The sequence below is a fragment of the Bufo bufo genome, chromosome 8 (genome assembly GCF_905171765.1).
Source record: "Bufo bufo chromosome 8, aBufBuf1.1, whole genome shotgun sequence".
Classification (NCBI taxonomy): domain Eukaryota; kingdom Metazoa; phylum Chordata; class Amphibia; order Anura; family Bufonidae; genus Bufo; species Bufo bufo.
In genome coordinates this window covers 191,327,515-191,353,703 of record NC_053396.1, presented here as the reverse complement: position 1 = coordinate 191,353,703, position 26,189 = coordinate 191,327,515, and the positions used below count along the sequence as shown (strand labels likewise).

At 45.0% G+C, this 26,189-nt stretch overlaps 1 protein-coding gene across 2 annotated transcripts; it reads left to right on the top strand.

The window, feature by feature from the left end:
• The first annotated feature begins 440 nt into the window (after nucleotides 1–440).
• On the top strand, nucleotides 441–25,699 carry LOC121009241 (delta(3,5)-Delta(2,4)-dienoyl-CoA isomerase, mitochondrial-like). 2 transcript variants are annotated; one of them, XM_040442227.1, is made up of 10 exons: nucleotides 441–564; nucleotides 3,341–3,503; nucleotides 7,671–7,759; nucleotides 15,960–16,084; nucleotides 17,090–17,138; nucleotides 17,215–17,279; nucleotides 17,921–17,991; nucleotides 19,729–19,800; nucleotides 24,533–24,683; nucleotides 24,760–25,699. In XM_040442227.1, the coding sequence occupies exons 1-10, from the start codon at nucleotides 534–536 to the stop codon at nucleotides 24,862–24,864; spliced, it is 921 nt and encodes a 306-aa protein (XP_040298161.1). In that variant the 5' UTR covers nucleotides 441–533; the 3' UTR covers nucleotides 24,865–25,699. The 2 variants fall into 2 exon arrangements, with proteins under 2 accessions (XP_040298161.1, XP_040298162.1); XM_040442228.1 differs by lacking the exons at nucleotides 441–564; nucleotides 3,341–3,503 and adding an exon at nucleotides 7,385–7,531.
• The last annotated feature ends 490 nt before the right edge of the window (nucleotides 25,700–26,189 follow it).

The window sequence follows — 26,189 nt, the reverse complement described above, 5'->3', positions numbered from 1 at the left end:
AAATGTGAACGAGGTCTTACCAGTGTTTTCTGCAAGGAGACACAGCTCTGCACAGGAGCTGTATACACAGAACGGGCAGAAGTTTTTTCTATGAGTCAGGGTAGAACTGGAAATAAGTGGAGATATCAGTGCTGTCTGGCTGCACCCCTGGTCTAAGGCTTGGGACCAACCATTCTGGATATTTCATGATTATATCACAGGACTGGTGGCATTTCACAGAATATCTCTGTACTTCCATGCTTTACACTGCAGCTCTGCCTTTTCAAATCGGCCTCAGTTGAAAAAAAAAAAAGGCTTTCTATCCACTACAGTTGATAAGAAAAGTTGGTGCAATCCTACCAGTGACCACCAGGTGGAGGAAGCGGGCAGCTCTCGCTCGTCTCTCCAGCTGCTGAGCGCAGCTCCACGTGACCCTCCAGTCATCCTGGAGCAGCTCCGCCCCAATGGGAGGGGGCGGCCGCAGGACACAAGATGGCGACGCCCACAGTCTGAACGGAGTCGTATATTCTTGTGCCGGAGGACGGTGATCTCTGATGGCTCTGGTCAGAGGACTCCTGAGGAGAGGTGAGAGGAGTCTCCACGGCGCCCGTACTGTCCCTGCAGTCACTCAGTGGAAGCCTCTTACAGGGGCAGCAGAGTTGTGGTTGTTGTGTGCATGTGATAGACCTGATCATATTGACTCCTGGATGATGCACTAATGAGATGCAAACATCTAGAAGAGTGTAAGTTATCCCCCCCCCCCCCCCCCCCCGGGCGGGGTCTGCACGATGACATTTGTCGCGCGACAATTTTTATAATGGCAGTCTATGGTGTCGCACTGCAACATGCAAGATTTTTTTGCGACACCATAGACTGCCATTATAAAAATTGTCGCGCGACAAATGTTGCAGTGTAGTTGTGCCCTATCTGTCGCGCGACAAATGTCGTATTGTAGACCTAGCCTAAGGCTACACTGCGACTTTTTGTAGCGTGACTGATTGATTTTAACTATTGAATGACAGCTGCAGTCCACAAGATTGCATTCATCTGGACTGCAGCTGTAGTTCAATAGTTAAAATCAGTCGCGCTACAAAAAGTGGCAGTGTAGCCCTAGTATTAGACTTAGGACCTTCCACTGCCCCTCCCCCTGCCCTGAACTTTACCCCAGATACCGCATCACAGCGACCCCTGATCCACAGGCGGCTGTGCAGGTAACAGGACATCTCTGAGAGACCCCCGCCTGCTAGAATCGCCCCTATTAACTGAATGGGAATGTAGGTAAATAGACGGGTGGCTGATGGAGCGGTGGTCTCCAACCTGGGACTCTCTAAGTGTACAACTCTCGCTCTCTGTTCCCCCCCGTCTCTCGCTCTCTGTTCCCCCCCCGTCTCTCGCTCTCTGTTCCCCCCCGTCTCTCGCTCTCTGTTCCCCCCCGTCTCTCGCTCTCTGTTCCCCCCCGTCTCTCGCTCTCTGTTCCCCCCCGTCTCTCGCTCTCTGTTCCCCCCCGTCTCTCGCTCTCTGTTCCCCCCCGTCTCTCGCTCTCTGTTCCCCCCCGTCTCTCGCTCTCTGTTCCCCCCCGTCTCTCGCTCTCTGTTCCCCCCCGTCTCTCGCTCTCTGTTCCCCCCCGTCTCTCGCTCTCTGTTCCCCCCCCGTCTCTCGCTCTCTGTTCCCCCCCGTCTCTCGCTCTCTGTTCCCCCCCGTCTCTCGCTCTCTGTTCCCCCCCGTCTCTCGCTCTCTGTTCCCCCCCGTCTCTCGCTCTCTGTTCCCCCCCGTCTCTCGCTCTCTGTTCCCCCCCGTCTCTCGCTCTCTGTTCCCCCCCGTCTCTCGCTCTCTGTTCCCCCCCGTCTCTCGCTCTCTGTTCCCCCCCGTCTCTCGCTCTCTGTTCCCCCCCGTCTCTCGCTCTCTGTTCCCCCCCGTCTCTCGCTCTCTGTTCCCCCCCGTCTCTCGCTCTCTGTTCCCCCCCGTCTCTCGCTCTCTGTTCCCCCCCGTCTCTCGCTCTCTGTCCCCCCCCGTCTCTCGCTCTCTGTTCCCCCCCGTCTCTCGCTCTCTGTTCCCCCCCGTCTCTCGCTCTCTGTTCCCCCCCGTCTCTCGCTCTCTGTTCCCCCCCGTCTCTCGCTCTCTGTTCCCCCCCGTCTCTCGCTCTCTGTTCCCCCCCTCTCTCGCTCTCTGTTCCCCCCCGTCTCTCGCTCTCTGTTCCCCCCCGTCTCTCGCTCTCTGTTCCCCCCCCCCCCCGTCTTTCGCTCTCTGTTCCCCCCCCCCCCCCCGTCTTTCGCTCTCTGTTCCCCCCCCCGTCTTTCGCTCTCTGTTCCCCCCCCCCGTCTCTCGCTCTCTGTTCCCCCCCCCCGTCTCTCGCTCTCTGTTCCCCCCCCCCCGTCTCTCGCTCTCTGTTCCCCCCCCCCCGTCTCTCGCTCTCTGTTCCCCCCCCCCCGTCTCTCGCTCTCTGTTCCCCCCCCCCCCGTCTCTCGCTCTCTGTTCCCCCCCTCCCCAGTCTCTCGCTCTCTGTTCCCCCCCCCCCCGTCTCTCGCTCTCTGTTCCCCCCCCCCCCGTCTCTCGCTCTCTGTTCCCCCCCCCCCGTCTCTCGCTCTCTGTTCCCCCCCCCCGTCTCTCGCTCTCTGTTCCCCCCCCCGTCTCTCGCTCTCTGTTCCCCCCCCGTCTCTCGCTCTCTGTTCCCCCCCCGTCTCTCGCTCTCTGTTCCCCCCCCGTCTCTCGCTCTCTGTTCCCCCCCCGTCTCTCGCTCTCTGTTCCCCCCCCCCCCCGTCCCCGTCTCTCGCTCTCTGTTCTCCCCCCCCCCCCCCCCCCCCGTCCCCCGCTCTCTGTTCCCCCCCCCCCCGTCTCTCGCTCTCTGTTCCCCCCCCCCCGTCTCTCGCTCTCTGTTCCCCCCCCCCCCCCGTCTCTCGCTCTCTGTTCCCCCCCGTCTCTCGCTCTCTGTTCCCCCCCCCGTCTCTCGCTCTGTTCCCCCCCCCCCCCCGTCTCTCGCTCTGTTTCCCCCCCCCCTCCCCGTCTCTCGCTCTGTTTCCCCCCCCCCCCCCCCGTCTCTCGCTCTGTTTCCCCCCCCCCTCCCCGTCTCTCGCTCTGTTTCCCCCCCCTCCCCGTCTCTCGCTCTGTTTCCCCCCCCTCCCCGTCTCTCGCTCTGTTTCCCCCCCCCTCCCCGTCTCTCGCTCTGTTTCCCCCCCCCTCCCCGTCTCTCGCTCTTGCTCTCTGCTCCATGTATGATCCGCAAAAAATGCTGCTCGGATACAGATGCAGAATGCGGTGGTGTGCATGAGGCCTTATGGGAGGGAAGGCTTTGCAGTTTTGTAGTTTTATCATATGATGGCGGAAAGTTGACGCTGTAATGACATTGTCCTTCCCTGATCCTCAGACCTCCACAAGGTGGTTCTAGGTCTCCGAAATATGTCGTCCGAGGCTGGACTATCCTCCTACAGCTATGAAACTCTTAAAGTCACCACGCCGGCGGATCACGTCTTCCATGTGGAGATAAACCGTCCAGAGAAGAGAAATGCGATGAACAAGGCTTTCTGGAGGTACGAAGGTCTATTATTATCTTTATTACTATCTTTATATACTATAGCGCTGCCATAGTCTATAGTGCAGTACTGAGTAAAGTGGACCATAGAACGGGGACACGGAGGTGGGACTGGGCCATAGAACGGGGACACGGAGGTGGGACTGGGCCATAGAACGGGGACACGGAGGTGGGACTGAACCATAGAACGGGGACACGGAGGTGGGACTGAACCATAGAACGGGGACACAGAGGTGTGACTGAACCATAGAAGGCCATAGAACGGGGACACGGAGGTGGGACTGAACCATAGAAGGCCATAGAACGGGGACACGGAGGTGGGACTGGGCCATAGAACGGGGACACGGAGGTGGGACTGGGCCATAGAACGGGGACACGGAGGTGGGACTGGGCCGTAGAAGGCCATAGAACGGGGACACGGAGGTGGGACTGAACCATAGAACGGGGACACGGAGGTGGGACTGAACCATAGAACGGGGACACGGAGGTGGGACTGAACCATAGAAGGCCATAGAACGGGGACACGGAGGTGGGACTGAACCATAGAAGGCCATAGAACGGGGACACGGAGGTGGGACTGGGCCATAGAACGGGGACACGGAGGTGGGACTGGGCCATAGAACGGGGACACGGAGGTGGGACTGAACCATAGAAGGCCATAGAACGGGGACACGGAGGTGGGACTGGGCCATAGAACGGGGACACGGAGGTGGGACTGGGCCATAGAACGGGGACACGGAGGTGGGACTGGGCCGTAGAAGGCCATAGAACGGGGACACGGAGGTGGGACTGAACCATAGAACGGGGACACGGAGGTGGGACTGAACCATAGAACGGGGACACGGAGGTGGGACTGAACCATAGAAGGCCATAGAACGGGGACACGGAGGTGGGACTGAACCATAGAAGGCCATAGAACGGGGACACGGAGGTGGGACTGGGCCATAGAACGGGGACACGGAGGTGGGACTGGGCCATAGAACGGGGACACGGAGGTGGGACTGAACCATAGAAGGCCATAGAACGGGGACACGGAGGTGGGACTGAACCATAGAACGGGGACACGGAGGTGGGACTGAACCATAGAACGGGGACACGGAGGTGGGACTGAACCATAGAAGGCCGTAGAACGGGGACACTGAGGTGGGATTGAACCATAGACCCGGGGACACAGAGGTGGGATTGAACCATAGAACGGGGACACGGAGGTAGGACCGGCAGTTGTTGGACATTCATGGCATATTCTGTGGAATACCCCTTTATATGGCTGCCAGGCAGGGCACCGCTTATCTCACCGGATCAGACTGCTAACACTCCAGTCTGCTGGGTCCTCGTTTCCTATGATGGGAGATGTTGGAAGACCTTATAGAGCAGGGATCAGCAACCTCCGGCACTCCAGCTGTTCTGAAACTACAACTCCCAGAATCCTCCTTTTCCCCTCACCTCCATGACGGCACCTTACAATGAGATTATCCTCCTCCTTCCAGGCAGGGACAGGAAGCTTCAAAAAGGGCCCACCTCCTTGCCATCCTCAGTGTGTTCCCTTCCTGTCCCTGCCAGGCGGAGGAGCAGGAGGAGTCCTTGTGCCTCAGTTCAGGGGCGATAAGAAGGAACGAAGCGGAAAACTGCGGCCGCATTTGCGGGTGTCGGGAGCTTACCTTGGGCACCCGCCGCAGTCATTATTCCTTGCTTGTGCGCCAGTATAGGGGCGTGGCCGCGGCATCCGGACACTCAAGAGGAGTTCCTCCGGATCCTATTGGCTGCCCGCTGCCCTAGAATCTCGGCTGCCCGCTGCCCTAGAATCTCGGCTCCGGCGGGCTGTCCACGGCGAATGACGTCAGGATGGGCTTTAAAATCTGGCGCACTGGTCAAGATGAATGTCATCCTCTAACCAGCAGAATGTACTGCAGTCCTCTGAGCTTAATTTTAAGAGAATGGAAAAACCCGGATAGGAAGGTCTTCTTACCTAGAACCATTAAAAAAAAGACTGCGATGAGGATTTAAATACAATCTTAAATTGGCCCAAAATTGATGTTTCCCTTTCCAAATTGGCAAATGGTACATCATTACCATTTGAGGATACAGGATCTCTACGCGATCCCATGGATAAAAAAAAGTGGATGCAAACCTAAAAAAAAACTTGGGACGCGGCTGCATCACTTTTCAAACCTAATATTGCGGCCATATTGCGGTAGCTAGATCCTTGAAAAGCTGGTTGGTGAAATCAAATACACCATGTGAACAGTTTGCAGATTCCTTTTCACTACTGTTAAAGGCAGTGGATTTCTTATCTGACACTAGGCAGACTCAGTCAGGCTTACTGCAAGGGCAACGGCTCTGGCCAATAGCTCTAGGAGAGTGCTTTGGTTAAAATCCTGGTCGGGGGCTATTAGCTCCAAAGCCAGATTATGTAATATTCCCTTCTACGGAGAGTTTCTTTTTGGAAAAGATTTAGAAAAAATTCTGAAGAAGGTTTCTGATTCAAAGAAAAGTTTCCCAGAAGATAAAAGAAAAGCTAAAAAAAAAATTTTGTTTAAAAAAAAAAAAAAAATCTGTTTCAAAATAAAAAAGGGAAAACAGACAGTTGGAAATCTACCAAACAAAATAAAGGAAAGGGATTTTTATTCAACTCTCGTGATAACGACTCATCCAAGAAATGACGCCAGAGATCCGGTGGGGGGGGAAAGGTTGAGAAAGTTTGTAGAATCCTGGAAATATTTTTTTCCAAACCTTTGGTTGATAGAGATTCTTTGCCAGGGTTACAGGATTCCCTTTCTCAAGGTTCCCCCCCCACAACATTTGTGAGCACTCCAGTCCAAAGCTTAGGATCTCTTCAACTTCGTCTAGATCAGGGGATTCTGGACTTGGTCATAAATCATAAACTTCAAAAAATTTAACAAGTTAATAAAATACGAAAGGTTCAAGATGGAATCTATCAAATCCATTCATTGCATTTGTATGGTGTGTGTGTGTGTGTGTGTGTGTGTGTATATATATATATATATATATATATATATATATATATATATATATATATATTACAGACCAAAAGTTTGGACAATGAAAGGCATCAAAACTATGAATTAACACATGTGGAATTATATACATAACAAACAAGTGTGAAACAACTGAAAATATGTCATATTCTAGGTTCTTCAAAGTAGCCACCTTTTTGCTTTGATTACTGCTTTGCACACTCTTGGCATTCTCTTGATGAGCTTCAAGAGGTAGTCCCCTGAAATGGTTTTCACTTCACAGGTGTGCCCTGTCAGGTTTAATAAGTGGGATTTCTTGCCTTATAAATGGGGTTGGGACCATCAGTGGCGTTGAGGAGAAGTCAGGTGGATACACAGCTGATAGTCCTACTGAATAGACTGTTAGCTGCTTTTTTCTTGCCATAATACAAATTCTAACAGTCTATTCAGTAGGACTATCAGCTGTGTATCCACCTGACTTCTCCTCAACGCAACTGATGGTCCCAACCCCATTTATAAGGCAAGAAATCCCACTTATTAAACCTGACAGGGCACACCTGTGAAGTGAAAACCATTTCTGGGGACTACCTCTTGAAGCTCATCAAGAGAATGCCAAGAGTGTGCAAAGCAGTAATCAAAGCAAAAGGTGGCTACTTTGAAGAACCTAGAATATGACATATTTTCCGTTGTTTCACACTTGTTTGTTATGTATATAATTCCACATGTGTTAATTCATAGTTTTGATGCCTTCATAGTCATGAAAATAAAGAAAACTCTTTGAATGAGAAGGTGTGTCCAAACTTTTGGTCTGTACTGTGTGTGTGTGTGTATATCTATATCTATATCATCTATAGTTGACTTTTGTTCTAAGTTTAAAGAATGGAAGTTGTGTGGTATGAATGTTGAAATTTAGGGCCTGTCAAGTCCAGAAGACCCTGAGGATGGCAAGGAGGTGGGCCCTTTCTTGAAGCTTCCTGTCCCTGCCTGGAAGGAGGAGGATAATCTCATTGTAAGGTTTCATCATGGAGGTTTTGAAAAAAGGGAATTTCCGGTAAGACTAATTCAGTTTTCACTTCTGTGGGAGTTACAAGAACAGCCGAGTAAGTTTGCATGCTGGGAGTTGTAGTTTCACAGCAGCCGGAGTGCCTGTCATAGTCTGCAAAATAACGGTCATGTCATTCCTCCCGCAGGGAGATGGTCCTTTGCTTTCAGGCTCTCAGAGAAGATGCTAATTGTAGGGCGGTTGTTGTTTCTGGAGCTGGGAAAATGTTCACATCAGGTGAGTACAACTCCCAATATGTCGTTATGAGCAGTAGTACGGAGACGTAGATGTGATGCATTGCTAGGAGGTTCTGTCACCTTATGGTTGGAGGGTATCTAACCACAGCCACCCCTAAGGATCAATAGAAGGAAGGGGTCTCAGCATTAGAAAAATTTAAAGGGGTTGTCCATGATTTAAAAAAAAAAGTACCTTAAGGCCCACCTGTGGATCTGCAAAATACGGATACCATCTGCGTGCATGCCACAATTTCAAACCCATTATTGTCTATAAGAATAGGACATGTTCTATAATTTGCGGCCACGTGGGTACGGACAGCGCATGGATGAAACTTTGCGGATTCATAGAATAGAATGGGTCTGCGTGTGATCCGTTAAAAAAATCATGTGCATGAGGCCTTAGATCAGGGATCAGCAACATCCAACACTCCTGCTGTTCTGAAACTACAACTCCCAGAATCCTCCTTTCACTTCTAAGGGAGTTGAAAAAACAGCCAAGTAAGTGTGCATACTGGGAGTTGTAGTATCATAGAAGAAGAAGAAGCTGGAGTGCTGAAGGTTGCTGACTGCTGCCTTAAAAAAAAATAAAAAAAAATCGCCTTTTAAATTCCCCCGCAGGTCTTTGTTTCTTTGTCCTGCAGTGATCATATCGCATACCTCCGCATGACCGCTACAGCCAATTGTTGGTCCTATGTCGTACATACAAGCATCACCACTGAGGCCATTGATTGGCTGCAGAGGTCAGGTAGATGTATGTGATGTCATCACTGGTGGAGACCTCCAGAGCATTGGGGTTGGAGTTATATCAGGTGAGTTGTGGTTCTTTCTTTTATTATAGATTTATTACTTTTATTAATATTAAATGATGAATTATTAAACTTTATATTAATTATTTATTATTTAATATTACTTAATATTATTTATTATTAAACGCCTTTAATTCCCTCCCCCTGCCACTCCCGACACAGCACTGTGCAGGTACCGCAGCACCACCCTATTCACCTAAATACAACAGAGTCGCAGTTTTCTGCCTCATGTGCGCACAAAGGGCCTGTGGGGCTTCAGTCCTTTCATTTGAGGATGGGCGGAGGTCTGGGCAGATGTATCCTGCTGAGTTTGCGTGCGTGAATGTTGACATATCCTGGGGAACAGCGCTACTATTGTCCATGGGCTGCTTGTGGTATTGCAATTCATTCAAGTGAAATTCAATTTCTAAAAAAATAACTTTTTCTGGCTCATGTATATTAAATAGTGATATTAGTTGTCCAATAATGACACAACTGATGGTGTTTTATACTGCTTGACTACATCTACAACCTTATACAAATCACTAGTAAAGGCATAAAAATAAATTGATTAAAAAGAAAAATCTCTCTAAAATACAATGTACATATTTGTACCGATGACACCGGCTGACCTGTTACATGTGCGTTCGGCAGCTGAAGACATCTGTGCTGGTCCCATGTCCATATGTGCCCGCATTGCTGAGAAAAATGATGTTTTACTATACGGATCCGTCCGTCCCTGCATGACGGAAACAGTACGGATCCATTATGAAGCCCATAGACTTCTATTATGACGGAATGAATAACGGAATGTCTCTAAAGGCTTTCCGTTATGCATTCAGTCATAGAATTTCGTTATGGTCCGTATGAATCCATAACGCAATTCTACTTTTACTACCAAACGAAGCGCAAACGAATTTCAAAATATGAAATTCACTCATCTCTACTATCAGACATATCGGGACATATTCTAGCCATACGCCCCCAATGTCTGTGATGGGAATACCCCTTTTAAGGTTTAATGCTGTTGCACAGGAGTGGTGCTGGTGCAGTGTTAGGGCTACTTTCACACTGGCGTTTTGGCTTTCAGTTTGTGAGATCCGTTCAGGGCTCTCACAAGCGGTCCAAAACGGATCAGTTTTGCCCTAATGCATTCTGAATGGATAAGGATCCGCTCAGAATGCATCAGTTTGCCTCCGTTCAGTCACCATTCTGCTCTGGAGGCCATAGGGGGGGGGGGGGGGGGGGGGGGGTAATAATTCAATTAAGAATTATTAATTATGGTCATAAGAAGAATTAACCATAAAAAAAGAAAATTTATAAAATTTGTCCTAAATTCTTAAAATCATGACCTGGTGAATTGTAAACAACCTAATCGATACAATTCACATCTGAGTCCGACTATTTCCTCAGATAAATAAGTTCTTTTTGACATGAGATGACGTTAATGATAAACATGTAGTTCTGCATTATACAATAATATACAGGTATTATAAAAATATGCAGATTTATTGGTTACAAGGTTATAAACATATATAAGTAAATAAACACAATGACACATGCAAATGAATATATATAGCGTTAATATAAAGCATTACAAGCTTAACAATACATGTGAGTGGAAATAACTTGTCACATTATAACCAAGCTATTATAAGGTTAGGATATCAAAGTAGGAACATAAGTTATATACATTACTTCTGTTCAGAGAAAACCTCATGATATCAGGATGGGCATGTCTAATCCTAGACATCAATATAGAATGCTAAATACATTCTGCCCCCCTCTAACCAACTACACATCACATGACCTCAAGATGGGCAAATCCATCCAAGGATATAACTTAGAAGAGACAACTGTATCCTTTGGTAAGAATATTAAGACAAATAACAGGGATCTAGGATCTTATATGGGAAGGACTTGAAACAAGTCTTTCCTGTGGGAATCCATCACTTAGCTTGGCGAAGAATGTTATATATATATATACTGCTCAAAAAAATAAAGGGAACACTTAAACAACACAATGTAACTCCAAGTCAATCACACTTCTGTGAAATCAAACTGTCCACTTAGGAAGCAACACTGAGTGACAATCAGTTTCACATGCTGTTGTGCAAATGGGATAGACAACAGGTGGAAATTATAGGCAATTAGCAAGACACCCCCAATAAAGGAGTGGTTCTGCAGGTGGTTACCACAGATCACTTCTCAGTTCCTATGCTTCCTGGCTGATGTTTTGGTCCCTTTTGAATGCTGGCGGTGCTTTCACTCTAGTGGTAGCATGAGACGGAGTCTACAACCCACACAAGTGGCTCCGGTAGTGCAGCTTATCCAGGATGGCACATCAATGCGAGCTGTGGCAAGAAGGTTTGCTGTGTCTGTCAGCGTAGTGTCCAGAGCATGGAGGCGCTACCAGGAGACAGGCCAGTACATCAGGAGACGTGGAGGAGGCCGTAGGAGGGCGACAACCCAGCAGCAGGACCGCTACCTCTGCCTTTGTGAAAGGAGGAACAGGAGGAGCACTGCCAGAGCCCTGTAAAATGACCTCCAGCAGGCCACAAATGTGCATGTGTCTGCTCAAACGGTCAGAAACAGACTCCATGAGGGTGATATGAGGGCCCGACGTCCACAGGTGGGGGTTGTGCTTACAGCCCAACACCGTGCAGGATGTTTGGCATTTGCCAGAGAACACCAAGATTGGCAAATTCGCCACTGGCGCCCTGTGCTCTTCACAGATGAAAGCAGGTTCACACTGAGCACATGTGACAGACGTGACAGAGTCTGGAGATGCTGTGGAGAACGTTCTGCTGCCTGCAACATCCTCCAGCATGACCAGTTTGGCATTGGGTCATTAATGGTGTGGGGTGGCATTTCTTTGGAGAGCCGCACAGCCCTCTATGTGCTCGCCAGAAGTAGCCTGACTGCCATTAGGTACCGAGATGAGATCCTCAGACCCCTTGTGAGACCATATGCTGGTGCGGTTGGCCCTGGGTTCCTCCTAATGCAAGACAATGCTAGACCTCATGTGGCTGGAGTGTGTCAGCAGTTCCTGCAAGACGAAGGCATTGATGCTATGGACTGGCCCGCCCGTTCCCCAGACCTGAATCCAATTGAGCACATCTGGGACATCATGTCTCGCTCTATCCACCAACGTCACATTGCACCACAGACTGTCCAGGAGTTGGCAGGTGCTTTAGTTCAGGTCTGGGAGGAGATCCCTCAGGAGACCGTCCGCCACCTCATCAGGAGCATGCACAGGCGTTGTAGGGAGGTCATACAGGCACGTGGAGGCCACACACACTACTGAGCCTCATTTTGACTTGTTTTAAGGACATTACATCAAAGTTGGATCAGCCTGTAGCGTGTTTTTCCACTTTAATTTTGAGTGTGACTCTAAATCCAGACCTCCATGGGATGAAAAATTTGATTTCCATTTTTTAAATTTTGTGTGATTTTGTTGTCAGCACATTCAACTATGTAAAGAACAAAGTATTTCAGAAGAATATTTAATTAATTCAGATCTAGGATGTGTTATTTTTGTGTTCCCTTTATTTTTTTGAGCAGTGTGTGTGTGTATGTGTGTGTGTGTGTGTGTGTGTGTATATATATATATATATATATATATATATATATATATATATATATATATATATTAGTGCATGCAATTATTTAATGCTTTGCTAGATTATGAGTTTAGATTCTTCTGCAGGTAGAATGAAGCCTCACAATATCCTAAGACTACATCTCAATATGGAGAATTAATTTAATTATTTATTTATTCGCCAATCTAGATGGTATAATTTCACCCACATCCCCTTCCCCTTTCCCCCCCCCCCCTCTTTTTTTTTTTTTTTTTTTTTCTTTTTTTTTTTCTCTTCTCTTTCTTTCTCCTTTCTTTTTCTTTCTAGTCCAAGGACCTGATGTCAAACGGGTTTATGGATTAATCCTTGATATATGATAACTGATTTGTCATATATTTTCTCTGTGAACTCTTGTCGCTCTTTCATGATTCAGAATTATTATAAACGGAAAATACAAATGTGATAGCACTCTGCATTCAGCATTCTGCCCTGCCTCCATGCTGGATGAGGCATTGGTGTACATTTTGGCCAAAGCGTAATAAGCCACTCACCACGTCAAGGTCGCCTCTATTGAGTGGTCCCTAACACTAGTTCCTACCTGTTTATGGGCCATGACAGCCACACAAAGTCCAGGGAATGAAGGTCAGCATGATAGTGTGGGTGCATGCTGACCTGCATTCCCTGGACTTTGTGTGGCTGTCATGGCCCATAAACAGGTAGGATCTAGTGTTAGGGACCACTCAATAGAGGCGACCTTGACGTGGTGAGTGGCTTATTATGCTTTGGCCAAAATGTACACCAATGCCTCATCCAGCATGGAGGCAGGGCAGAATGCTGGATGCAGAGTGCTATCACATTTGTATTTTCCGTTTGTATATGTATTTCGCCATAGTGATGTGCACCTACATACAGGTTGTGCTGACTCAATCCCCCACATTTTTTCTTCAGAATTATTATAACTTAACATGGAGCGCCTAGTGTGTAGGTGTCTCCTTGCTGTATTGTACATTTATTCTTTCAAAATTAATAAAAATATGATTAAACATAATTTCACCCACACTATCAAATTATTCTTAATAAAATGAAATATAATTTTCTGTGTCTCTTACCAAGTCCTAGTAGGAATCTCACTTCTGCTCCTAGGAAAGCTGGGTGGTCCATCATGGCGCATCTCACCATGGCTTTCATCTTGATAGACCCCTCTAGAGAGCTTTACTTGTCTCCTTCCTTTTCTCTACCCCCTTTTGTGTGGTTTAGGATCACAAACTTATCAGACACACCTTCCTAGTTTGGAACTTTCCAATCATTGTCGGATGGGCGTGACCATTGATAAAAATTGTGACATCATAACCTTACCCAGAATGCACTTTTGTTACTGTTGTAATGTTACCTACTCATACCTAGGTGGCACTACTGTATAAGCTATTTGCATCATAGTATAAAGGGTTAACTTATGTAAGTCTGAATAAAACGTATTTTATACATTTGACCTTAGAATTAATCCCTATAGCTTTGAATTAAAGCTTCTGACACTTGTAGCAATTAGAGACAGACCTCTAGGCGTCTCTCTGAATTTTTCTCACACTGTTGATTTATGGATCATAATAGTATGAATGGCCTTGTTTTCTCATATATCAGTACCTCCTGTCATACCAAAGATGTGAATAATTGTTACAAAACGCACATCTTCAGACACTCTTTTAGAGACGAATATTCTCCTAATGAGAAATATATATAATATACTGGATACATGTCTTCATAAAATATAACAATTTAATATAAAGATATATATATCTCTCTATCTCCTACTGATTGTCTTATGCTAAGGACTATCTAAGGCTCATTAAATGAATACATGAATATTATATATTTTGCTTCATTAATAAATGCCTAATTGTATAGGTAATTATTACCAGCTGCATAGAGCTTATCTTTATCTCCCGTCATAAATTTATAAGTAGACAAGGAGGCCTCTTCTCAGACTGGTACATTCATGAGAAGAATAACACTAAAAAACAGAAACCTTTTTGCGACCTTACTTCAGCCTACTCAAGACATATAAAATTGCAACTATAGTCAAGCATGGCTCTTAAAGGCAATGAACATCCATCTTGACAATAATTAATTGGATATGAATGTATTTACCTATGAAAAGGCATAACAAGGCGGACACCAAAACGCTGCCTGATGAGGCGGAACCAAACGGCTCAGTCCTGACACACAATGTAAGTCAATGGGGACGGATCCATTTTCTCTGACACAATAGAAAACGTAATATAGCTGGAAGTGAGTGCCGGCCCTTTATTGCTATTACTTCATGAGATGCCGATCCTACGACGCAAGCACCACGAAACTTACCTGCAGTGCCGACCTACTGGACATAATACAATAAAAAACTGATCCGTCCCCCATTGACTTTTTGAATGGTGTTCAAGACAGATCCGTCATGGCTATAGAAGACCTAATACAACCGGATCCGTTCATGACGGATGCAGGCGGTTGTATTGTTGTAACGGAAGCGTTTTTGCAGATCCATGACGGATCCACAAAATACGCTAAGCCTTAGTTTTTTGAGGTGAGGAGATACTTGCATTGTGGTGTAATGATCCTCTCACCGCTCTGCTGTGCTGAGGTTGGAGGTCCATTATTGGAGTCTGCTTTAAAACCCACTATTGGTAGAGTAGTGTCTCATGCTGCTATGCTTTAGGCCTCTTTCAGACGGGCGTTGCGGGAAAATGTGCGGATACGTTGCGGGAACACCCGGGAGTGTAATGCGTTTTGCACTCGCGTGAGAAAAATTGCGCATGTTTGGTACCCAAACTTCTTCACAGAAGTTCGGGCTTGGGATCGGTGTTCTGTAGATTGCTATTATTTTCCCTTATAACCATGTTATAAGGGAAAATAATACATTCTGAATACAGAATACATAGTAAAATAGTGCTGGAGGGGTTAAAAAAAATAATAATAATTTAACTCACCTTAATCCACTTGATCGCGCAGCCGGCATCTCTTCTGACTTCTTTCTTTGCTGTGTGGAGCAACAGGACCCGTGGTGATGTCACTCCGGTCATCACATGATCCATCACCATGGTAAAAGATCATGTGATAGATCATGTGATGACCGGAGTGACGTCACCACAGTTAAATTTTTATTTAATTTTTTTTAACCCCTCCAGCACTATTTTACTATGCATTCTGTATTCGGAATGCTATTATTTTCCCTTATAACCATGTTATAAGGGAAAATAATAATGATCGGGTCTCCATCCCGATTGTCTCCTAGCAACCGTGCGTGAAAATCGGTATAGCAAATGTCCTCTACCACAATATGGTGGAATCGCTCCACCTCGCTGAAGATGGTAAGGCTCTGTGGTACCTAGGCTAGATGCGTTCCTACATTTCTATGACTGTCTCTCTGTCTTGTCCTCCCTATTTTTGTGGCCTGGTAATCACAAACTATTGTTCAGGACACAGAATAACCTTAAAAAAAAAACCTGGACTCAATGTCTGTTAGATCATCTGCTCTGTAATATACTTGGTGAAGGCGGCCATATTATGGTTCTAGGTTTTGCCATCTAATATAGAAGAGCCTGATGTTTGCTCCATGCTTTCTCCATGGCCCTGGTCCAGTTCACCCCCTTTGGCTAACAATACAGTTTTATTTTACTCACTCCATAGGGGACAGTCCTGCACAGGTTCCCACCACCCGATAGCAATGGGATCCAGCAGGATGGACCCTCTATATTCAAGGGCCTCATAGCATCTACCTGGTTTTCCTCTCAAACTCTTATTTACACCCTCGACCATTTACTGTCACTATTTTTCTTGCCTATAGGGATCGATCTCATGGATCTGGCAAGTGATTTTTTACAGCCGCGGGAAGAAGACGTTTCCAGAATCGCCTGGAACACCCGCAAGAAGCTTTGTGCATATCAGGAATCTTTTTCTGTCATCGAGAAGGTTTGTTTTCCTATGTAGAAAATAGACTTCTAGGATACTTACTTCTTGAGAAGAGTATGAGACCTCGCCTGGTGGACTTATCACTGGCTGGTCCAAATAGTTTTTGTAGGCTAGCCCTCAAGAAATTAAGCTTTTGTTAGGTTGTCATGCTTCATTATCCAGAGTTGCATTATTAATAATTCATAGTCCCTACGAAATGAGCCCTGCCTTATCATAGTCCTTACCATGACCGTTATGAACCATGTAGAAGGACACGTGACCCTTGGCTTTGGCAGATGGTTGGATTCCATTCTTGTGAACCTTACGTAGATCATTTCTCTAGACCTGCAGGTTCCTCAGGCTTCCTAATGACGTTTACAATAAGGCCTCATGCACACAAACGTTGTTTTGGTCCGCATCCGAGCCGCAGTTTTTGCGGCTTGGATGCGGACCCATTCACTTCAATGGGGTCGCAAAAGATGCGGACTGTCCGCATCAGTTGCTCCGTTCCGTGGTCCGCAAAAAAAAATATAACCGGTCCGTTCTTGTCCGTTTTGCAGACAATAAAAGGCAGTTATTTTAATGGCTGTCCGTGCCGTTCCGCAAACTGCGGAACGCACACGGACGCCATCCGTGTTTTGCGGACCACAAAACACACAACGGTTGTGTGCATGAGGCTTAATTCTGAGATTGTCTCCATCCACTCTTTTGGTGGCTGTCCCCTTGTACTTTTGTCTTCACCTATTCCCACAGTAGTTGTCCGTTTATTCCAATGAGCTGATGCGTCTCGAAATTTTCTAAATTCTACAGAGCTTCAAACTGGTCATTGTACTCCAAATTGAAGGTGAGACTTGACTTAGTCTAGGAACCTCTTAATGGGTCCCCTTGCTGGCCATGGTCTTCTCAATGGTCTTCACCAACGGCTTAATGATGCGTTGCATTTGAGGTTCATGATGATGATGATGATGATGATGTTCCTAAGCCTGTGGATAGTCCTAATGTGGGGATTCTAACATTTCCCTGCAGTGCACGAAGCCTGTGATTGCAGCAATTCACAATGCTTGCCTTGGCGCAGGTGAGCCAGCACTCAGATAACACTGTCTGATCATTCTGAGCGGGATAACATGTAGTAATGTTGTGTATCTCATCAGGTGTGTCTCTCATCACTGCCTGTGACATCAGATACTGTACCAAAGATGCCTATTTTCAAGTTAAGGTGAGTTGTGGTGCATCTGTTGTCCCACTTGTACCTAAGTCACCTGGTGTAAAGTGAGTATGATGTCTCTGGAAGAAGTGGTCCTCGTCTTCTTAGCAAACCAACAAGTATATTTAGATAGGCCATTTTGGCTTTTATAAACCAGGCAGAGGCATCACTTGAAGCTTCTGGGCACCAGTGCAAAATCTGTAATGGGACTTCTCATCTACCATCTGCCATTTATAATACTGGAGTCTTCTTATTTGGCAAAGCGACCTCTGGACCTCCTCAAGGAACCAGCGCCAGGGTTTGACCACTACCATTGCACCCCACTATAATTGCACTCCAGAGCCTAGGAGTAATGGCAACGACCCCCCCCCCTTGCTCCTAGAGGCTCTTTTGCATGTATTAAACATCATTTTTCTCAACAATGCGGGCACATATGAACATGGGGCCAACACAGATGCCTTCAGCTGCCAAGCGCACATGTAGCAGGTCAGCCGGTGTCATAGGTACACATCTACTGACAGATGGGCTTTAATAGCGGACACTTCTGTGACTAGACATTGACTCTCTCTCTCTCCACAGAAATAAATGGAGGCATCTCCAGTCCGCTATGTAATGGTCTTTTTTTTTTTTTTCTTTTTTTTTTTCTTTTTCAGGAGGTGGATATTGGTTTGGCTGCCGACGTGGGAGCCCTCCAGCGCTTGCCACACATCATTGGAAGCAGAAGGTGGTGTAAAAGTATTTGTGTTGAAGAGATAGGAACAAGCTGTCTGGTGTGGATGGTTACAGTGATTTGCTTTGGGTGTCATGCACACCGCCGTCATATTGTGCCCCCATACCTCCATGTCTCTACTCTGCCCTCAGTCAATATAGACTTTGCTTTCAATTGAAAGCCCGTCCTTTGTTTTTTGACCTGGTCAAATTATCTAAAATCAAAAAATATTCAAGTGATACAAATCATTAGGATGAATAGAACAAAAACTGTACAGCACTCTTCCAGCAGGGTAGAGGTGGTACTATGATGTAAGGACAGGCGGTGACTCCCTTAGTTATGGGCCGACCATTTGTGGTTCCAGACCAGCTTCTGAGGCGGGATCGCAACGGCTTATTTTATTGTAAAGTGGGTCAAGTTTATAAGTTTAAGGGCCACTGTACTTTGAACAAACTTTTGATATGTCATGGTAACATATCGGTGGGGGTCTGAGCATTGAGACCCCCGCCGATCACTAGAATGAGGAGAGAGAGAAGTGCCCTCATATTGCGCTCTCTCTCCTTGGGGTGGGCTCATTAAAAGCCTAATGTGCCCGCCTCGATTGAGTCTCCTACAGCGAGGAGAGCGAGCGCGCGATATGTGAGCGCTTCTCTCTCCTCGTTCTAGTGATCAGGTAGACTCGGAATTCAGACCCCCCCACCCATATGTTGCTATGACATATATCAAAAGTTTTTCCAAAGTTCAGACAGGGGGGCGGACAGGAGAAGGAATGGGGGTGAAGGTAGACTTGAGGCTTACACTTTGTTGTATTTTAAAGCAAAATCAGCTATGATTAAAGTCAGGCCATTGGCAGCTGTAGTCATATAGGCTTCAATGGAAGTACGGTAGGTCTGCCAAAGTTGCTTGCCGATGGTCAAATGAATTTCCTTCAGCTGCCACTAGGGGGAGTGCAGTGCATAGAGTTTATATAGCTCCCATTGTAGCAGTTTTAACACATAACCGTTTTCTTAAAAGCATCAAATTTTTTTTGTTTTTCCCCAGAATTTTTTACAATTATTTGACAAAAAAGTTGCGGACAGGTGCTACTTCAAAGGGATTTTCCAGGACTACAAAAATATGACTGCTTTCTTCCAATAACGGCACCTCACCTGTCCGTAGATTGTGCATGGTATTGCAGCTCAGCCACATTCACTTCATTGGAGCTGACCTGCGATACCACACAGCTTGTGGACAGGTGTGGTGCTGTTTTTGGGAGAAAGCATGCATCTTTTTGTAGTCCTGGAGAGAACCCCTTTAAAGTCAATAGGGAAATCCAAAATGCATTTTGAGGCATTTTTCATCACTTTTGGTGCATTCACTGGCCGTGATTAGTACAGGGACAGAACATATCTCAGGTTAATTTGCATATGTATCACATCTTTTTTTTTTTTTACACAATAAAAGCACACACAGCTATGGGGAATGTATATTGCGGATGTGCTAGCGGCCATCTAGCAACCCATGTCCTTAGCTATATACACAAAATCCCAGTGACAGGTTCCCTTTAAGGTGGGACAACCAGTTTAACACAGAAAATGGCCAATACTATATATGCAGCTGATGACCGTTTTATTATATCTGTACATTGCTGGTGGAGTAGATCTCTGTAACGTGGTGGTCAGAGAAGTCTTGTATCTATATGTGGTATCATGGTACTAGTCGCCATGTTCTTGGAGCACCGTGTGATAACAATGGTCTCTTCTTCCCCTACAGCTTGGTGAATGAGCTGGCCTTTACCGCCAGAAAGATGATGTCAGATGAGGCGTTAAGCAGCGGACTCGTCAGGTAACGCAGCGTCACTGCTCAATTAACAATGCGACTCCGGCTTTTCTATGTGTGTATGCACAACATGCGGAAAGTCTTCAGACCCTTTTACTTATTTCATATTTTGTTATGTTGCAGGCCTTGTGCTAAAATTAAAAACAAATTCCAGTTTTTCCCCATCATTCTGCACACAATACCCTACAATGAGAAAGTGAGAACAAAATGTTAGAAATCATTGCTAATTTATTAAAAAGGAAAAAAAAAAATACTATGTAATGCAAGAAACATGGTATATAAGGCCGAAAAAAGACATTTGTCCATCCAGTTCGGCCTGTTATCCTGCAAGTTGATCCAGAGGAAAGCAAAAAAAACCCTGTGAGGTAGAAGCCAATTTTCCTCACTTAATGGGAATAAAAAATTCCTTCCCGACTCCAATCAGGCAATCAGAATATCTCCCTGGATCAACGACCCCTCTCTAGTAGCTATAGCCTGTAATATTATTACACTCCAGAAATACATCCAGGCCCCTCTTGAATTCCTTTATTGTACTCACCATCACCACCTCCTCAGGCAGAGAGCTCCATAGTCTCACTGCTCTTACCGTAAAGAATCCTCTTCTATGTTTGTGTACAAACCTTCTTTTCTCCAGACGCAGAGGATGTCCCCTCATCACAGTCACAGTCCTGGGGATAAATAGATGATGGGAGAGATCTCTGTACTGACCCCTGATATATTTATACATAGTAATTAGATCTCCCCTCAGTCGTCTTTTTTTCTAAAGTGAATAACCCTAATTTTGATAATCTTTCAGGGTACTGTAGTTGCCCCATTCCAGTTATTACTTTAGTTGCCCTCCTCTGGACCCTCTCCAGCTCTGCTATGTCTGCCTTGTTCACAGGAGCTGTAACATGTGTAGTCTGACTAGCGATTTGTAAAGTGGTAGGACTATGTTCCTATCACGGGAATCTATGCCCCTTTTCATGCAACCCATTATCTTATTGGCCTTGGCAGCAGCTGCCTGACTGTTTTTTTTACAGCTTAGTTTGCTCTTCACTAAAATTACTAGGTCCTTTTCCATGTCAGTGTTACCGAGTGTTTTACCATTTAGTATGTACGGGTGACTTGCATTATTCCTTCCCATGGGCATAACCTTACATTTGTCAGTGTTAAACCTCATCTGCCACTTATCTGCCCAAGCCTCCAATCTATCCAGATCCCTCTGTAGCAGTATACTGTCCTCTTCGGTGTATATTACTTTACACAGTTTAGTTTCTTCTGCAAAAATTGATATTTTACTATGCAAGCCTTCTACAAGATCATTAATAAATATATTAAAGAGAATAGGGCCCAATACTGACCCCTGAGGTACTCCACTAGTGACAGTGACCCAATTTGAGTGTGTACCGTTAATAACCACCCTCTGTTTTCTATAACTCAGCCAGTTACTTACCCACATACAGATGTTTTCTCCCAGTCCAATCATTCTCATTTTATATACTAACTATAGTACAGTGTCAAATGCTTTGGAGAAGTCCAGATATACGACATCAATTGATTCGCTGCTGTCAAGTCTAGAACTTACCTCCTCATAGAAACTGATTAAATTAGTTTGGCTTGACCGATCCCTCATGAAGCCAAGCTGATATGATGATGTTTGCTTGTTTTTATTGAGATCCTCCAAGATAGCATCTCTTAGAAAACCTTCAAACCGTTTACCCACGACAGATGTTAAACTTACCGGCCTATAGTTTCCAGGGTCTGTTTTTGCACCCTTTTTGAATATTGGCACCACATTTGCCATGCGCCAATCCTGTGGAACACTCCTTGTCAGTATAAATATCATAAATAAGGGTCTGGCAATGACATTACTTAATTCTCTTAGGATACAGGGGTGTATGCCATCTGGCCCTGGCGATTTGTCTATTTTAATCTTTTTAAGTCGCTGTTGTACTTCTTCCTGGGTCAGACAGGACACTTTTAATGGGGAATTAACTTTTACTTTCTGAATTTCATCTGACAGGTTTTTTTTCCTCAGTGAATACAGTGAAGAAAAAAATATTTAACAGCTTTGCTTTCTCCTCGTCGTTCTCTGCAACTCCCCCCCTCATTGTTTGGTAGAGGGCTGACACCTTCAGATTTGTTCTTTAATTACATAAATGGTAAAAAGTATATTTTAGGGTTAGTTTTGCTATCTTTGGCAATTAATCTCTCGGTCTCTAGTTTGGCGGCTTTTAGTTGTTTTTTACATATTCAATTTTTTTCCTCGTTTTTCAGTGCTTCCTCGCTACCCTCCTGTTTTAGTGATTTAAATGCTTTCTTTTAGTCATTTATTGCCTTCTTTACAGTTCTATTTATCCACATTGGTTTCTTCTTGTTCCTTAAAGGGGTTCTGCACTTTGTTTAAACTGATCTATCTTTTGGATAGATCATCAGCATCTGATCGCGGGGGTACAACACCCGAGATCCCCGCCGATCAGCAGCGCCGTGGCCTTCTCACTGTTTACCGCCGGCCCAGTGACGTCACGACTAGTATCAACTTGCCTGGGTGGGGCTAAGCTCTGCTCACTTGAATGGAGCTTAGCCCCACACAGGCAAGTTGATACTAGTCGTGACGTCATTAGGCCGGCGGTAAACAGTGAGAAGGCCACGGCGCTGCTAGAGCGCCAATGCCTTCTCAAACAGCTGATCGGCGGGGGTCTCGGGTGTCGGACCCCCGCCGATCAGATGCTGATGATCTATCCAGAGGCTTGATCATCAGTTTAAACAAAGGGCAGAACCCCTTTAACCTTTTATTCCCATAAGGTATGTACCTCTCACAATTACATTTTAGGATGCTTTTAAAAATCTCCCATTTTGTGGCTGTATTTTTATTTTTGAGGACTTTGTCCCAGTTAGGCCTATGACTTCTCTTAGTTGGCTAAAGTTGTCTCTTACCAAGTTCTAGTAGGAATCTCACTTCTGCTCCTAGGAAAGCTGGGTGGTCCATCATAGCGCATCTCACCATGGCTTTCATCTTGATAGACCCCTCTAGAGAGCTTTACTTGTCTCCTTCCTTTTCTCTACCCCCTTTGTGTGGTTTATGATCACAAACTTATCAGACACACCTTCCTAGTTTGGAACTTTCCAATCATTGTCGGATGGGCGTGACCATTGATAAAAATTGTGACATCATAACCTTACCCAGAATGCACTTTTGTTACTGTTGTAATGTTACCTACTCATACCTAGGTGGCACTGCTGTATAAGCTATTTGCATCATAGTATAAAGGGTTAACTTATGTAAGTCTGAATAAAACGTATTTTATACATTTGACCTTAGAATTAATCCCTCTAGCTTTGAATTAAAGCTTCTGACACTTGTAGCAATTAGAGACAGACCTCTAGGCGTCTCTCTGAATGTTTCTCACACTGTTGATTTATGGATCATAATAGTATGAATGGCCTTGTTTTCTCAGAGATATCAGTACCTCCTGTCATACCAAAGATGTGAATAATTGTTACAAAACGCACATCTTCAGACACTCTTTTAGAGACGAATATTCTCCTTATGAGAAATATATATAATATACTGGATACATGTCTTCATAAAATATAACAATATAATATAAAGTAATATTTATATATATATATATATATATATATATATATATATATATATATCCTACTGATTGTCTTATGCTAAGGACTAACTAAGGCTCATTAAATGAATACTTGAATATTATATATTTTGCTTCATTAATAAATGCCTAATTGTATAGGTAATTATTACCAGCTGCATAGAGCTTATCTTTATCTCCCGTCATAAATGTATAAGTAGACAAGGAGGATTCTTCTCAGACTGGTACATTCATGAGAAGAATAACACTAAAAAGTAGAAACCTTTGTACGACCTTACCTCGGCCTACTCAAGACATAAAAAATTATAAATATAGTCGAGCATGGCTCTTAAAGGCAATGAACATTCATCTTCACTAGAATAATTTGGATATCCATGCATTTACCTATGAAAAGGCACAACAATCCATAGGCCCCTAAAAACCTCAAATTTCAAGAGACAGTTTCTTTTAAGATTAAACCCCCTTTTCCAACCGAATCACTACATTCCGTCTTGCAATAAACTCTGCTACGACCGGAGGAAGAGGCTGAATCCACTTTGCTGCCAATGTTTTACGTGCCTTGTATCGTATTCTATTTATTCCTGTAATAACAGGTAATTGCAAGTTATCCGTATCAAAGATGCCAAGCAGGCTCATTTTGGGATCAGGAGAGAAATTTGCACTATATACAGTATTTATCAAATGTAATGTGTCATGCCAGTAAGCTCTCAGGGCACTACAGCTCCACAGAATGTGCAATAGATCGCCCTCCGCCTCCCCACACTTCGGACAGCCGGAGTCTTGTATACTCTGTGTATCATGGACAGCCGGAATCTTGTATACTCTGTGTATCATGGACAGCTGTGAGGGTCGAGCTGCTTCACTAAGGGACAAGTTTGGAGTTAGCGCTAACGTTTCTTCCCATTTAATTTTAACCTTGGTCATGAATTTTCAGGAATTCCTCATGTAATGACCGGTAGACTTTCGAGAGAGCTCCCTTTACTAATCCTATTGCCACCACAGTATCAAGCGTCTGTAGTTGTGTACTGACGACCCCTTTTAATTGCCATGCAACACATAGCCTGTGGACAAGAGCACCCATGTTTTTATAAAAACCCCTCATTTTCAAAAAAAAAATTCTTTTTCTTCTCCTCTAGCCGCGTATTTCCTGATAATTCCTCCCTCCTTAGCGCTGCCCTTGAACTGGCCACTGAGATTGCCAGCAAAAGCCCTGTCGCCGTCCAAGGAACTAAAGTGAATTTGCTGTATTCTCAAGATCACTCGGTGCAGGAGAGTCTGGACTACATGGTGAGTGGTTGTCTTCTTCTGCAGTGTCTTGGCCCTCGGTAGTGACGGTCGGGTAACCATGTTGTTTCTGTCTCAGGCCACCTGGAACATGAGCATGCTGCAGTCTCAGGACATCGTGATGTCTGCGCAGGCTGCTCTGCAGAAGAAGACCCCGAAAGACGTGACATTTTCTAAACTATAGGAACCGTGATTGCTGTATCTGACTGGACGGCTCGCACATGGTATAACCAAAGTGTCCTGCACAGAACAGCAATTATAACGAGCAATGGGGGTTCCTACCAAGGAGCCCGAGGTATCTCCTCAGACCTGCAGTAGGATCTGTGGGACATTCTGCTTAGTGGGAAATTTAGAAAATGGCTGCAATAATCTAATATGGAAGTAAAGCTACATGTTAAACCCATCACAGCTTCAAAAATGAATGTAAAGACAATACTACAACGTATGCACTTAAAGGGTATGTCCACATTTGCAACAATTTCTTGTTTTCCTCAAAGCATCTAAAATTGAGAAAATGAACAACTTTTTCGTAGTGTCTTGATTAAAAATTTTACACCGTTCTGTGAATACAGCTCCTGTGCAGAGCCATGTGTCTTCAGGGTTACCAGATACAGACAAGCCCTGCGTAGTCTGATATTGCAGTCTCGGTGTTACTCACCTGACTCTTCTTGATAACCAGTAGACAGTAGAAGAGGGAGGGGAGTAACGTGACTCCAGGATCAGACTACGTTTTTGTTTTTTTCGTAGTCTGTTACCATAGCGACACACAGTTCTGCACACAATTTTTAATCAAGACCATTTTTAAAGTTTTATTCATTTTTTTTTATATAGGTGCGTTAGAACAATACAAATGGTTGCAGACAATAATTAGGTATGTACAGTAGTGGTTAATAATTCAGTAACTGACATGATACAGTATTTTCTAATTAACACAAAACTCGCTTAGTGTTATTTGAAATGACAATTTGGTAGAATATTTGCTGTCAAATAACTTAATAAATGTTGGGTTGTCTCTACAATGAGCTTTGATTGTGTCTTTCTGCAGATGTTTCTTGGCTGTTGATGGGATTTCTGAAATGATGAGTACGGTAGTTATGTTGTTAGCCCGTAAGGGTGCGTTCACACGCTGCAGAGTTCCGCGATTTCTCAAGGAGAGCCATTATCTTCATTATACACAAAAGACAGAGACTAATGGACACTAGTAAAGAAATACGGGAGTTATTTAAAAAACTCAGACCGTGGAAAGATCACCCAGAGTTACAGCCCTTAGTAAATAGTATTAAAAGAAGAATACACATAAAAGAGGAGGAAATAAAAGATAAAAAGTTGCGGAAATTTAATAGAGACTCTTTACCGGTTAAGATCGTAGAGGATGTAATAGGTGAAAATGTCAATTCATTTGAAACAATAGATGAATATTTGCCAGAAATACAGAGCAATCGTGATTCCCTCTCTACAACTCATAATGAAGTAGAAGAAATGGGGGATTTAAACAGTAGTGTCCCCCCG